General features: G+C 51.1%; 9 protein-coding genes across 9 annotated transcripts; 7 read left to right on the forward strand and 2 right to left on the reverse strand.

Moving 5' to 3' along the window:
- Positions 1-7: 7 nt before the first annotated feature.
- Positions 8-1,405, forward strand: NEMAJ01_1380 (Rab GDP dissociation inhibitor; the record flags this gene model as incomplete). Its single annotated transcript, XM_047915218.1, has 1 exon — positions 8-1,405. One exon carries the CDS (start codon positions 8-10, stop codon positions 1,403-1,405), a length of 1,398 nt encoding a protein of 465 aa, XP_047771175.1.
- Positions 1,406-2,123: 718 nt separating this feature from the next.
- NEMAJ01_1381 (uncharacterized protein) lies at positions 2,124-4,301 on the forward strand (the record flags this gene model as incomplete). The annotated part of the gene is made up of 1 exon (XM_047915219.1): positions 2,124-4,301. One exon carries the CDS (start codon positions 2,124-2,126, stop codon positions 4,299-4,301), a length of 2,178 nt encoding a protein of 725 aa, XP_047771176.1.
- A 102-nt stretch (positions 4,302-4,403) lies between these two features.
- Positions 4,404-5,210, forward strand: NEMAJ01_1382 (uncharacterized protein; the record flags this gene model as incomplete). Its single annotated transcript, XM_047915220.1, has 1 exon — positions 4,404-5,210. The coding sequence occupies one exon, from the start codon at positions 4,404-4,406 to the stop codon at positions 5,208-5,210; it is 807 nt and encodes a 268-aa protein (XP_047771177.1).
- Positions 5,211-5,422: 212 nt separating this feature from the next.
- NEMAJ01_1383 (CMP/dCMP kinase) lies at positions 5,423-6,151 on the reverse strand (the record flags this gene model as incomplete). The annotated part of the gene is made up of 1 exon (XM_047915221.1): positions 5,423-6,151. The coding sequence occupies one exon, from the start codon at positions 6,149-6,151 to the stop codon at positions 5,423-5,425; it is 729 nt and encodes a 242-aa protein (XP_047771178.1).
- Positions 6,152-6,590: 439 nt separating this feature from the next.
- On the forward strand, positions 6,591-7,403 carry NEMAJ01_1384 (CCR4-NOT transcription complex subunit 9; the record flags this gene model as incomplete). Its single annotated transcript, XM_047915222.1, has 1 exon — positions 6,591-7,403. One exon carries the CDS (start codon positions 6,591-6,593, stop codon positions 7,401-7,403), a length of 813 nt encoding a protein of 270 aa, XP_047771179.1.
- A 256-nt stretch (positions 7,404-7,659) lies between these two features.
- Positions 7,660-8,568, forward strand: NEMAJ01_1385 (uncharacterized protein; the record flags this gene model as incomplete). The annotated part of the gene is made up of 1 exon (XM_047915223.1): positions 7,660-8,568. The coding sequence occupies one exon, from the start codon at positions 7,660-7,662 to the stop codon at positions 8,566-8,568; it is 909 nt and encodes a 302-aa protein (XP_047771180.1).
- A 235-nt stretch (positions 8,569-8,803) lies between these two features.
- NEMAJ01_1386 (large subunit ribosomal protein L3e) lies at positions 8,804-9,988 on the forward strand (the record flags this gene model as incomplete). Its single annotated transcript, XM_047915224.1, has 1 exon — positions 8,804-9,988. One exon carries the CDS (start codon positions 8,804-8,806, stop codon positions 9,986-9,988), a length of 1,185 nt encoding a protein of 394 aa, XP_047771181.1.
- Positions 9,989-10,177: 189 nt separating this feature from the next.
- NEMAJ01_1387 (m7GpppX diphosphatase) lies at positions 10,178-11,041 on the forward strand (the record flags this gene model as incomplete). Its single annotated transcript, XM_047915225.1, has 1 exon — positions 10,178-11,041. One exon carries the CDS (start codon positions 10,178-10,180, stop codon positions 11,039-11,041), a length of 864 nt encoding a protein of 287 aa, XP_047771182.1.
- Positions 11,042-11,517: 476 nt separating this feature from the next.
- Positions 11,518-14,079, reverse strand: NEMAJ01_1388 (ATP-dependent Clp protease ATP-binding subunit ClpB; the record flags this gene model as incomplete). The annotated part of the gene is made up of 1 exon (XM_047915226.1): positions 11,518-14,079. One exon carries the CDS (start codon positions 14,077-14,079, stop codon positions 11,518-11,520), a length of 2,562 nt encoding a protein of 853 aa, XP_047771183.1.
- Between the last annotated feature and the right edge of the window lie 179 nt (positions 14,080-14,258).

The raw sequence follows: 14,258 nt of genomic DNA on the forward strand, positions 1-14,258 counted from the left end.
ACAAACAATGCCCGAGGAAACTCCACAGGAAATATACGACGCAGTCATTTTGGGGACAGGCGTAAAAGAGTCTATTCTGGCCGGGCTTCTTTCAGCGGCAGGCGCTAAAATACTGCAAATGGACGCCTCCTCTGTCTACGGCTCATCCTCTCGGACCATCCAGTACGAGGACTTTATTCGGGAAATGCAGGCAAAGTTCCCGCACCAGAAACAGTTCAAAAGTGTTTTTGGAGAAAAAGAGGCGTCTAAGCTGTACATAGACCTCACGCCCAAAATATTTCTGGCAGACGAAGGCCTTATAAAAATAATAGCAGAGCACAATCTGGCGCACTGCATCGAGTTTTCCATTATATCCGAGCAGTACATCGTGAAAGAAGACAGCAGCAGCATTCTGATACCAACCACAAAGACGTCGGCTCTGACAAGCAACCTCTGCGGCCCGCTGCAGCTCCTTAAACTGCACAAGTTTGTGAACATGATCAAGGGCTTCTACAACGCAACAGACATAGAGAAAAAAGCGATCTCCTCCCAGTGGAGAAGTGTCCAAGACCTGTACGACTACTACGGAATATCCGAGTCTCTGCGCACAATCATTGGGCACGGGATTGCGCTGTACACCTCGAGCAAGTATCTGCAGGAGGAGCCGGCCGGCTTTATCATGCGGCTCACAACGTACTTCCGGAGCGTCTCTCGAATCAACGGGGAAAAGCAGTCTGGGAACTCCCCCTTTCTGTACCCGAAGTACGGGATAAGCGAGATATCGCAGGGGTTTGCCCGTCTATCGGCTGTGAAGGGGGGCATCACCCGAATGTCCACAGAAATCACCGGAATGGAAAGGCGCGAAGCCGGATACCTCCTGAGCCTGCGCGCTGATGGCGTGGACGACTATGTGCACACAAACTTCATCATTGCAAATGACCAGTACTACGCTACAATCCCAAACTCGCGCAGAAGAGTGCTTCGCACTGCCAGGGGGGTTTTCATCCTCCGGTCGCTCCCAGACGCAAAGAGCAAGCAGGCCATGCTGCTGTCTAAGACTCTGCACTCGGACATATTCCTGCTTGTTGTGGGGGAGGCAGAGGAGGTCTGCCCCTCCGGCTACTCAATAGCGTACATCACGGCGGAGTACAACGGCTCTGAGGAAAGCGCTGCGCAGGCCCACAGCTCTGCCGACCCCACAGAGATGCTCAGAGAAATAGCAGCGCCGGCCATAAACCAGCTGTATGCTTGGAAGTACTCTATTATGCAGCAGTTCCTGTGGATCGAGGAGGCAGCCGAGGGCCTGGACACCCTTGACCCGCTGGTCACTCCGCTTAAGCCCATGGACAACACAGTCGACTTCCGGACAGTTCTTGAGGAGGTTCAGAGCGTGTACGAAACGTTCACCCGAAACACTGCTGTCTAGCCTCTGCCGGAAATACGCCCTTGGAATTGGTTATTTTTAAACCCAAGCCCTGCCGCATTTCAGCTGGCACGCTGGTTTGCCGCCGTCCGCCTGCCTTTGAGCTGCGTCCACATGCATGCTCCAAAAATAAATCAGCACGTCTTTCTATGCATGCTCTCAGAATGATCTTCAAGTCGCAGATGCTGGGAAAGTCCAGCCAACTTTTCTCTTTCACTTGCCCAGACACCCGCAGAAGGCGCGTTTTTGATGGCCGGCCTGAGTTTCTCCGATTTTCCAAGTGCTCAAATGCCTTAATCTCCTGAGTGCGCGCTGCTCTTGTCTGTCCAAGCTAAATGAAAAAGCATGTTTTTGATGGCCGGTTAATTTGCAGAAAATTAGCTGCAGAGTCTGTGCTGTGCTGGCCCTTCTGCAGATGCTTTCGGTGGCTTTCGCGCCGCAGCCCAGCAGAAGCCCGAGCATGCCCGCAGTGACCGCGCGCCCTCGAGTTTCTGCTGGCCCGCACTTTCCGGATGCTTCTGATTTTCGGGGGGTTTCAGAAAACACGCTTTTTCCTGCCGCAGGCGCACTCCCCGCAGGCTCTCTCGCTCTCCTGGGCCCTGCGCCCCTCTGACCCAAAAGCGAAAAACCCTCGCTCACTGACGTCTGCACGAAACTGCTCATTTCCGCATATTAAAAGAGCTATAAAGAAAAGGCCGAGAGAAATTTATTTAAAGTTTGTATGATTATGAACTTAAGGCCGCAGCACGAGAAGCTTCTCAGAGAAATATACAAACGAGATGGAACAGTGGACGAGCAGAAACTTTCCTTCTTCAAGCACTATCTGCAGCAAAAGCCCATGAAAATATCCGAGAGCATGAATGTATTGAAGGAGTACACAAAAAAATACGCGCAGTCTGGGCAGCACATGAAGCACTTGACCACGATCACCATATCGACGCACTTAATGCAGGACTACTCGATTTTCTGCACATCCTTTGAGATTGCTGCGCTGAAGCTTATCAAGACACACTTGAAGGTTATCATCCGCGTCATGAAGAAAAGCATGTCCGTGTACCCCGAGGACTTCATAGACCTATGTTGTGCTGAGATAATGAAGTGCTTTATTTTCTTCACGTATGCAGGGACGCGGTGCTCGCATGCAGAGAGCCTTAGCACGCAGATCCTCCTTGCAATCTGCAGCGCCGTTGACAACGGGTTTACCTCTGCCAAAAGCATTGTGGCAGACTATCCGGAGCTTTATGAAAGAATTTCGCACGTCTACTCTGGAAACTGGAGCACGCTTTCTAGCATAAACATCCGGAAAAGAGAGCTTGAGGACGAGCGAATGACGCCTTCGAAGGAGCCAGATGACGAGTCGTACAGCACGGATGCAACCGCCTCGTACAACTTTGCCGAGATGTCGTACAACTACACGGAGGACAAGTCGTCTTCGTCGTCTTCAATATTCTCTGCGCCCGAGAAAACCGAGCCGTGCCGAAACTACGGGAAAAAAGAGGCCGCGGACGAGAGCGAGAAGCCCTGCAGCGGAATTCCGGTGCCTCCTGCAAACCGGGTCACAGAGGAGCTGGCCAGCCGCCTGCAGGGAATCTCCCTGAGCAGCAACGCCTCCTCCACAGACCTGGCCTCCGGGAAAAAAGAGTTTATACCTGCGCACGGCTTTGTTGTCAAGTCGAACGGAAGCGACCGGGTCAGCGAAAACGACCTTTTCTTCCTTTCTTTGCTGTCTATGATCATAAAAACTGCGGGGCTGCTGGTGCGGCACTCTGAAAAGAAGATATGCAACTTGAACAAGGCTCTGATTAAGGCAGCGCCCTTCAACAGAGAGTTCCGGGAAGAGATTTTTAAAGGATACTTTCGCCTGCTGGCGCCCGGCTCAAACCTGACGACGGCAATATACCAGGCTCTGGAAGTGTCCAGCGAGCGAGAGATTGAAAACATGCAGAATATTATATATCACCACATAAGCCAGGACTGCTACCCGGAGCTGATCAGGCAGGCGAATGCGATGCTGGCGTTTCTCAGAACGAAAATGTTTGACTCTCCCAGCACTATTGACAAAAACCGGCGCACGTACGTGTTCCTTCTGCTCCAGACTGTGCTCTTCATCCACACCACTGAGACGTCAACGCCGACCGCGCAGATATCGAAGAGCTTCTACTTTCTGCTTAGGTCGCTCTTCCCAAAGAAGACGCTCTTCAGGAAGGTGGTTCTGAACGACTCGGACCTCCAGGAGCGCGGGCTCACCGTGAAGTACTTCAAGCTGTTTGTCACAAAGTGCCAGGACAAGGAGAACCTGTTCCACTCCCTGCTTCGAAGAGCCTTCCAGAAAGAGCTTGGCCTGGGGACGTCAACCGTTCCCGGGGACTTGAAGCTGCTGATCTCAAAGGAGCTGGAGTCCACTATTTCGCAGCTTGACAAGTGCATGTCGCTGGGCCTCCTTGAGATCCTCCTGGAAATAGCGGCGTCGCCCAACCTGCAGTTCCGAGAGTACATAAACAGCACCCTTGAGCTGGTCATTGAGAAGGGCATCCTTGGGAAGAGGTCGCAGTTCGAGGAGCACAAGCGAATCAGCCTCTTTGCAAAAATCCGCACACACGCGATCACGCAAGGAGGGCTGTACATTTCCCTGCTGAAGAAGTCTATACCAACCATCAACAAGTCCGAGATAAAGATTGTCGCCGGCGTGTTCTCTGTGATAAACGAAGTGACTGGGCTGGAAGAATGTGGAAAATATGTAGATATTTCGGGCACGCATTACAACATAGAGGACGACAACAAGCTCTGCAAACGGGCAAGCAGCGTGCAGGGAAGCAGCATACGGTCCAGCACTACTTTTGGAGGCGTGCGGAAAAGCTCCATCCGTCTTTTTGACATGTTTAAGAAACTAAATAAATAGCCATTTGACGATACTTGAGGGCGCAAAGCAAAGCGTAATTGGCGCTGGCTTGCTGGACGGATTGTGTTTAAATAGAAAAATCGCAGTAAACTTTTTATTTGCATGAAGCGAGTAAGAAGCAAGAAAATAGAAAATGACAAAAAGCTAAATGTCTTCTGTGAAAGCGACCTGGACATTACTCGCATGCAGGAGTACACGGGCCCTGCGCTTACCACCGGCGTTGAAAAGGAAGAGGAGGAAGAGCACCACCTAAAGGAGATACTCTCTAGAAGAGCAAAAAGCATCCCAACCCCAAGGATAGAGAGAGCTGCTGGGCACGACGTCAAGAAAAGAAAGCTCTCGAGCGAAGAAGACGCGCCGGAAGAGACCGCGGAGTATTTAGAGGACATTGGCGACGTTTCTCCCCCAACCGATGTAAAAAAGCTCGAGATAATCACGCAGGAGAACGACGTTCCGGCGGACGTGCTGCCCTTTGTGTGCTTCCGCAAAAGAGAGGTGAAATCGCTCAGAAAGGCCCGCAAGGCAGACACGTCGATAGAAAAGATAAAGAAGATAAAGGTGGACCTGCAAATGATGCGCAGACTAACAGAGCTCACCCTGCAGAGGGACACCTATCTCTCCCAGCACCTGACCACGATACTTTCTATCTTCAACATCTGCCGAGAAATGAACAAGCGGCTGGACATTGGCGTTCTGAACATCAGCGAGTCCATACTAAGGGACATTCTTTTCACAAAGCTAATCAGCAAGAACGACCTATTCTATAAAAAGATTCCCTCGTTCACGAATCTGTATCTGTGCAGGAAGAGCATAGGCAGCCTCCGGAAGCTCTTCAAGTCGGGCCCGCCCCCGGAAGACGTTTTGGCGCTGAACAAGAAGGAGATAGACTACCTAAACACGTACTACTAAACAGCACAGAGGCTTTAAATATGTAACTGCACAACTAATAAATAAACCCCACAGAGCATAGAAATGATAGAGCCCATCGCTTTTCTGTTTGTGTGCGCTCTACAAGCGGCCATGCGCCCGGGCAGGCAAGCTCTGCTGAATCGCCCGAAGCCCGGCCGCCTCTGCGTCTAAAAATCCAGAATATCCGCCGCCCAACTGTGGTATGCTGCACTTTATTCCATTCCTCTTCTGGCTTCAACCTCCCTCTGGATCTTCTTTACTGTTTCCTCTACGGTTAGCGCAGTGTTGTCTATTACCATGGCGCCCTCCGGTTTTACCAGAGGCGATATCTCCCTGGTTGTGTCTAGGTAGTCTCTCTGTTTTATTTCCCTTCTGATTTCCTCTAACTGGCCCGCGCGCGGCAGGATGTCCTCTTTTCTCTGGATCTCCCTGTTTCGCCGAATGGCCCTGGCCTCTACGGATGCCTCTAGGTATATTTTCAGCTCGGCGTCGGGTATGATGGCGGACCCAATGTCTCTGCCCTCAACCACAACCTTCGAGTGCATTTCTATAAGGCTCTTTTGTATGGTTTTCACTCTCTCCCGGACAATCCTGTACTTTGATATGATTCCAACAACAGAATCTATCCGCGGAGTCCGCAAGCTGCCTATTATGTTTTCCCCATCTATCACAACCTGATCATTCGTTATCATGGGAGAAAACTCATCAATTTTTCTCTGGACGGAAGCGTCCTCCGACTTTATGGCAGCCTCCAGCTCCTCTATGGAGGCATCTTTAAATCGGCTCAATAGTGTATAAGACAGCGCTCTATAGATCATCCCGGTGTTTACGTGCTCAAACCCCAGTGTTTTTGCCAGCAGCGACGCAAGAGTTGTTTTTCCTGCACCCGCCGGCCCATCTATTGCTATTCTGAATGTTTTTCCGCTATGTGTGTCTTCCATGCAGTAAAATATTTTAAAACGCAAGAATTAAAATAGAAAAATGCCAGCTGATCGTGCCTTTGTAACGTATTCAGCCCAATTTCTGCGTGGCGTGCGCGCCTTCTGGCCTGCCCCTCAAACGCGCTTTCTCAATTTTTGGCTTTGAGCACGCAGACTGCCTCGGCGCACCGTGCTAAGGCTGAAAAGAGTGTTTTCACTATCCTCACGCCTTCTTAGGGGCGCACAGCACACCATCCCCGCATATACATCTCTACTTGCAGGCCCTTGCCTCGTGCTTTTTCTGCATGCGCTTTCTGGCACGGCGCATGCAGAATTTCTGCTGTTTTTCGGGGCAGAGCCCAGCTCTCCGGGCGTGGGGCTTTTTTCTGGCCGGACGCGCTTTGTGTTTTGCGACGGGGCTTTTTATTTGCGCATTTTATTTTGTCTTATTTTTATGCGCATGTCCAATAGCCCCAGCACATACGAGCATCTGTGCGCATGCATTGTGCGCAACGAGTCGAAAGACGAGTCTTTGAAGCGCCTTAAGGCCAAGCTAGAGGAGAGCGCAGCGTACAAGTCCAGGCTGGTCAAGGAGTTTGGCGTGCTGTCGGTCTTTCTTAAGGAGATATCAGAGATCTACGACTACTTAATAATGGAGAGAAGCTCAATCCCGACAAGCATCTACACAATTCTGGAAATAGTAATTCTTTTGACAGACATTGACAGCTTCATAGAGTATGCAATAAACTCGAATCTGCTGCTGTTTCTCTACCCGATCATCAACTCGTCGATTCGGAATGCGGAAATAGAGGAGCTGAAGTACACCACGCTGTGCATCATAAAGTGCATTCTCAACAAGCACAAAATAGAAAACCTGATTGAGTTTTTCAAAAACACAGAGCTTGTTCCGCTGTGCCTGCGAAACATGGAGCTGGGCAGCAAAAAGACAAAAATCGAGGCAAGCGAGGTGTTCTACCTGATCATATCGATTCGGGAAGGCCTGGAGTACTCGTGCCAGACATACGACCGGTTCATGGCGATTTCCATGATCCTGAACTCGGTTCTTGTGCAGCTGGAGTCCATACAGTCCCCAGAGCTTTTGGAGCTGATCATCAAAATATACACAAAACTGTGCAACATGCCCAACGCAAAGCTTGCCTTCAACAAAAACAGGCCGCACATGCTGTACACAGAGAGCATCCGCGAAATTGTCCGAACAAACGAAGCTGTGAAGGCTGCATACGATGAGTTTTTGAACGTTTTGCAGAGCTAGCCTGAAAAGTCTGTTTCCACCGGCGCGTGTAGATAACCCCAAAGGCGCTGAAACAAGGTCTGCGCGCTGGCAAAGCTGGGCACCCGCCTGCTTTGGGCGTGAAGTCCGTGTTTTGGTGCCCCCAAATGTGTGCTGAAAATCCTGTCTGTAAATAGCCGGAGGCGCGCCCAGGTTTCATATCAGGAAATATTAAAATGCGCATAGTGTGCCAATTATCTTTTTATTTTTTATTTTTTATGAGATATACACACAGCTTATGAAAGACAGAGAGAATCCTTTTGCGCCCTCCCCCTTTATAAGCGACAATATCTGGTCGTACATGAACAACAAAGACTGGAAAGTCATTGGAAACTCGTTTCGAGCCCGGTCAAACAGCATAAACAAAATACCGACCCTTCCTGTGAGCGCCCACGAGCAAAAAGAAGGCAGAAAAAGGAGCATGTCTTTGAACAACATCAGCATGTACAAGGACCCTGCAAGCGCGCGCGCATGTTCGGGCTCTTCTCCTGTTAGCGCCCAAGCCGCCCCTGCCCACATAAACAGGAGCGTGGTCACGGAGAAGGGAAACCTGTCGCTCCTGAGAAGGCACTCGCTCGACCCAAGCATATTCAACAGCATTGCCCGCACAGCGGTGAGCCTGGAAAGGCCGAACATGCGCCTGGCAGCCGGCAGCTTTTGCATTGTCCAGTTTGGCAGCGGGAACCGGTGCTTTGGCATGTACAAGGACATATCCCTCATGAAAGGAACTTTTGTCATCATAGAGGCTGATCGCGGGGAAGACTGCGGGTCCGTGATACTCGACGCAATTGACTCCTTCCAAATGAGCGAGCTGTCCATCAAGTACAACATCACAACGGTTGAGACCCGGAAAATACACAGGGTGGCCACGGACGAGGACAAGCTGCTGCTGCTCGAGCAGAACATGCTGGAGCAGGTCGCTGTGAGTAACTGCTGCGAAAAGGTCAAAGAAAGAAAGCTCCCCATGGAAATAGTCAGCGCAGAGTACCAGTGGGACCGGAATAAACTTACATTCTACTTCAAGAGCGACAAGAGAATAGATTTTAGAGACCTCGTTAAGGAGTTGTACAAGTCGTACAAGACTAGAATATGGATGTGTGCGGTAGAGAAAAAGGGAGGAAAAAATATAATATACAAGCATGAGTAGAATAAACATCACACATAAGTAGACAAAATTCGCATTTTAGAGGGCCGCGCCGCAAAGGATGGCTGCATAGAGACGGTTTTCTGTTTTCTCTTTTCCGGGCGAAGATGTGCAGGCGGGCGCGTTTTTGCTCTTTTTCTTTTGCAGCGCGTCCGCCTCGCGTGCATTCAGCGGTTTTGCTTCGCCGTTTTTTTCTTTTCTGCTGGATATATTTTTAATTTTTTTCTATCCCTGTAGTATGAGTCATAGAAAATACGAAGCACCAAGACACGGTTCTCTTTCATTTCTCCCAAGAAAGCGAGCAGAGAGAATAAGGCCACGAATCCCGTCCTATCCACAGGATGATGCAACAGAAAAGGTACACCTTACAACGTACTTTGCATACAAGGCAGGAATGTCGCACGTGCTCCGGGTAGGCGAGAGAGAGGGAAGCAAGCTCAACAAGAGAGAGATAATCGACCCAGTCACGATCATGGAAACGCCAAAGTGCGTAGTTTTCGGTCTGGTTGGATACAAGAAGACCCCACAGGGCCTGGAAAACGTCAAAACAGTGCTTGCAGAGCACATTGACGAGTCGGTCAAGAGAAGGTACTACAAGAGGTACTACAGGTCTAAGAAGACTGCGCTTTCCAGCTACCCGCAGAAGTACAAGAACGGAAAGATCGAGGAGGAGATTAAGATGATCAGAGAAAACTGCGATGTTATCAGAGTGCTCATCCACAGTCAGGCCCCAAAGATCAAGATTCTGAACACAAAGAAGGCCCACATCATGGAGTCCCAGCTTAACGGAGGATCCACCCAGGAGAAGATCGACTTTGCGCTCAACCACTTTGAAAAGGAAATCTCCGTCCAGGACTGCTTCTCCCGTGAGGAAATGATCGACATCATTGGAGTCACAAAAGGAAAGGGTTTCAGAAGTTGCACCAAGAGATGGGGAACCACAATTCTGCCCAGAAAGACAAACAAGGGTATCCGTAAGGTCGCCTGTATTGGAGCATGGCACCCCAGCAGAGTCATGTACTCCGTGCCAAGAGCAGGTCAGACAGGATTCCACCACAGAGTCATGCAGAACAAGAGAATATACCTGCTCGGAGACGGAAAGGACACAGGCGTCTGCAAGACAGAGTTTGACCTCACAGAGAAGACTATTAACCCCATGGGAGGATTCTGCGGTTACGGTAACGTAAACAACGAGTTTGTAATGGTTAAGGGATCCGTGGTCGGACCCAGAAAGAGAGTGCTTGTTCTCAGGAAGGTTGTTGGAAGAAAGTTCAAGGGCGCAAACGCCGAGAACATCAACATCAAGTTCATAGACACGTCGTCTAAGATCGGAAGCGGTAGGTTCCAGACTTCCGCCGAGAAGGAACAGTTCTTCGGAAAGCTTAAATCCAATATTGCAGCTGAAGCGGAGATGGACGAATAAATGCCTTTCGCTTAGTTATAATATCACGGCTCTTTACAGGCTCCGAGCCCGCACACAGCGGACGGATCTTCGCTTTTTTGTTAGCTGCAATGCAGCCGCCTGGCACCTGCCCCGGCAGAGGCCAGGCCTTGTTTGTAAATTCCTCCGCGCCGCAGCCCGGCCTTTATGTTTCCCGAATATTTTTTTCCCATGACGAATAAGCTTGCCAGATTCATCCGGAGGGAGACGCTGAGCAATAAGTGCAGCCCCATTTCTAAAGTCTTCCTGGGAGACATAGGCGGCGAGCCGGCCCTTCTTGTTCTTAACAAGGTCCCAATTCCAGACAGCGTGGACATGCAGCAGGAGAGCACGCTCATACACCAGAATGACATTTACACGAGCGGAACACTGCAGACGTGCGAGTCCTTGAAGTACTCCATCATACACCCGGCCACGAAAGAGCTTATCAGAAAGTACACGCAGGCCGAGCACGTGGTTGTGAAGGAGACATACGAGCTCTACAGAACCCGCGTCCTCCCCCACGCCCTTGCAAAGGGCCCGAACGTGGCGTGGATTGACAATATTTTCAGACAGGCGGAGAAAAGCGGCGCCCCCATGACCACGCTCGAGAAAGAGGAAGTCCTCTACTTCGACAGGGAGTTTCTGATATGCCCGGACCTGAAGTGGGACAGGAAGACAATGGACAGCCTCTACCTGCTCGTGCTTTTCCGGGACCCTGCGATATACACGATTCGCGAGCTCACAGGCAGCCACATTCCCCTGCTGCTGCGGATACAGGAGGCAGTGGCGGCCACGCTCGCGCTCTACAGCTACCGGGCAGACCAGGTGAAAATGTACTTCCACTACTACCCCACGTTCTACAGGGCGCACATACACGTGGCCTCCATAAAGACAGCGCACATGGGCGAGGGCGTTGGGTGCGCGGTGCTCCTGCACGACGTGATTGAGAATCTGAAGGTGGCTCCAGAGTTCTACAAGCAGCGCACCATGGAAATAGTCCTTTCGAAGGGGTCGTACATTTACGAGGCACACGCAGACGCCCCGCCCGCATAAAGTATGGGAAAGCGCCCGACTGTGGAACCCCGGCACGCAAGCAGCACAAGGCAAAACTCGGCTGATAATAAACTGGAGTACAGGCTTGCAATGCCAGATTTTAACGTGTTTGCTCTTTATTAGTGTTATGGGACCGGGCCCTGCCCCGTTGGGTTGGGGTTAGCCCTAATTCCAGAGGAGAATTATTAGTCTTTGGAGTGTTCGGGTGCCAACTAGTCTTGGCGTGTGTTCTTGGATAAAGTGCAAAAATGCCCGCATGCAACGCTTTGGATTCGGGCTGTTTTTCTTGTCTTCCTCAATTTGATGCTTGTAATTTCCACATACACGGCACACTCTCGTCGTAATCCGGCCTTTCCAATAACTGTGCGAAATTGTAGAGTTTTTAAAACTATTTTGGTTTATTTATTGGCCTCCTATGCAAACAATTTGTAAAACTCACCGCAATAAGAATGCGGGCAGTTTGGGCCGTTTCCGGCCTAGTATCGCACAGGCCCTGGCTGGAGGTAGTACGAAAAGTGCTCGGTGATGGCAGCTGGCTGCGCGCCCTTCGTGGGCGGTGCCTCCTGCGAGGTGGTCACACATATCTCAAACCCGTTGTTTTCTTCCAGGCCTAGATATATCTTGGACGTGTCCGTTATCAGCGTCTGCTCCATAAACCTGTGCATGGGCCTTGCCCCATACTCTGGCGTGTAGGACTCCTCCACGATGCGGACCTGCGCGCCTTCCGACAGGGTTATGTGCAGCTTGTGCTTGGCCATTCTCTCGTTGATCTCTTTGGTGTATATGCTCACTATCTTTAGGAGCCCATCCATCTCCAAGGGTCTGAATATCTGCACGCCGTCGAGCCGGTTGATGAACTCAGGCGGGAAGAACCGCTTCACCGCGTCTATCACCTCGTCTTTGTCCATGTTCTCCGACGTGATTGAGCCAGACCCCAGGTTGGAGGTTATCAAAACAACCGTGTTGGAAAAGTCCACCGTCCGGCCCTGGCTGTCTGTGAGCCTTCCGTCGTCCAGAACCTGCAGGAACACGTTGGCAACTCTTTTGTGCGCCTTTTCTATCTCGTCCACCAGTATTATGCTGTATGGCTTGTTCCTTATTTTCTCTGTCAAGTATCCTCCGGTCTCGTACCCAACGTACCCGGGCGGCGCACCAATCAGCCTGCTCACTGAATGCTCCTCCATGTACTCGCTCATGTCTATCCTCACCATCGCATTTTCGTCGTCAAACAGCTCGTATGCCAGCGTTTTTGCCAGCTGCGTCTTTCCCACGCCGGTTGGGCCTAAAAACAGGAAAGACCCAATTGGCCGATGCATCCGCCCGAACCCCGCCTTGCTCCGTATAATGGCGTCGGTAACTGCGCGTATGGGCTCCTCCTGCCCAACCACCCGAGCGCTGAGCCTGCTCTCTAGGCCCAGCAGTCGCTTGTTTTCCAGAAGAGTCAGTCGCTTGGCCGGTATTCCGGTTATGCTCGAGACCATCTCTGCTATGTGCTCCGGGCGTATGCATATGTGCTCGTCTTTGTCCCCCAGCCTTTTCAGCTCGCTCTCAATCTCTGGAATTGCAAAGGACTTTATGTCGTACGCCACCGAAGTGTTCCTGGCCCTTTCGGCTGCAGCCAGCTTCACCTTCAGCTGCTCCAGCTTTGTCTTGAACTTGCGCCGCTTGAATATGTTCTCCATCCTCTTTCCGTACTCGCTCTGCTTCGGAATCAGCATCTCCTGGAGGCTCGCTATTTTCTTCTCGACCCTCTGCAGCTTTTCCTCGTTCTTTATGCTTGCGTCCCGCGAGGCGTCGGACAGGATTGCCTCCTTCTCTATTTCGGCAGCCCATATTTTCGACTTTATCTCCATGATCTCCGCAGGCTCGCTTTCCAGCGCAACCTTGACCGACGCACAGGCTGCATCCAGCAAAGTGATCGCAGTGTCTGGCATGTGCCCGCTTGTCATGTATCTGTGCCCCATCTCGGCAGCGCACTCCAGCGTCTCGTTCAGTATGCTCAGCCCGTGGTAGGACTCGAACCGCTCTCTAAGCCCTCTTAGAATCGTAACCGTGTCGTCAACAGACGGCTCGGAGACTGACACGGTCACAAACCTTCGTTCAAAAGCCGGGTCTTTCTCCACGTACTGCTTGTACTCCACGAACGTGGTGGCGCCTATGCAGCGAATCGTTCCTGCAGCCAGCCCGGGCTTAAGAAGGTTTGCAGCGCTCATTGCGCCCTGCGTCTTTCCGGCGCCAAGCACCATATGTATCTCGTCGATGAACAGAATGATCTTTCTGTTCGACTCCTCTGCGGCCTTTATCAGCTTGTTTAGCCTTTCCTCGAACTGCCCGTGGTACATTGTGCCTGCAACAAGAGCCCCCAGGTCCACGTTGTATATGGTGCACCCAGAAAGCGCCGGCGCCTCGTCGTTTGCTATCAGCTGCGCAAGCCCGTTGACAATCGCGGTCTTTCCCACCCCTGGCTCACCCAGAAGCATGGCGTTTGACTTGATCTTCTTTGTCAGGATTTCCAAAACAGCTCGGATTTCCTTGTCCCGCCCGATCACTGGGTCAAACAGGCCCTCCCGCGCCTGCTGCACCATGTCCACTGCAAACTCCTCGATTGATGCTTCTTCTCGCTCCTTTACGTTCTTTATTTTGTCAAGTATCTCTTTCAGATTCACATCCGAAAGTATGCTTCTGACGCTGGGCGCCATCAAGGCTCCATACAGAACGTGTATTCCCTTTATTTCGCTGCTTTCTTTCTGGGCCAGCTCCTTTGCGTGCGCCAGCACACCGGGCATCTCCTGCTCGTTTATGCGGGGAACTATGTGGCCCTGCGCTTTTGGCTGCGCGTCAATATAATTCTGCACCTTGTCCTTTACCTCAGCATAGGCCTTCAGTACCTTTCTTGTTTCTTTGCTGTTTTTTTCAAGAATCGCCATGAGGACGTGGATAGGGTCGACTGTGTACGACCTCTTCTCCTTGGCAAGCTCCTCGGCGCTGCTTATTATCTCTACTAAATCTTGTGAATTGAGTCCTTGTCCGTAAGTCATACTTTGAAAAGTTTTTGGCCCTTTATACTTTTATGCTTCTGGAGGCTTCTGGATGTTTCTGGAAAAGATGCCCAAACAAAAATATGTTTGCTGCACCCAGCCAAGCCCTCCGCGTGCATGCAAGTGATCCACGCTCTTTCCCAGCACATGCACATGGCACTGCTCACAGGCGTCTTTTC

The sequence above is a fragment of the Nematocida major genome (assembly GCF_021653875.1).
Source record: "Nematocida major strain JUm2507 chromosome Unknown 2395, whole genome shotgun sequence".
NCBI classification, from domain to species: Eukaryota; Fungi; Microsporidia; genus Nematocida; species Nematocida major.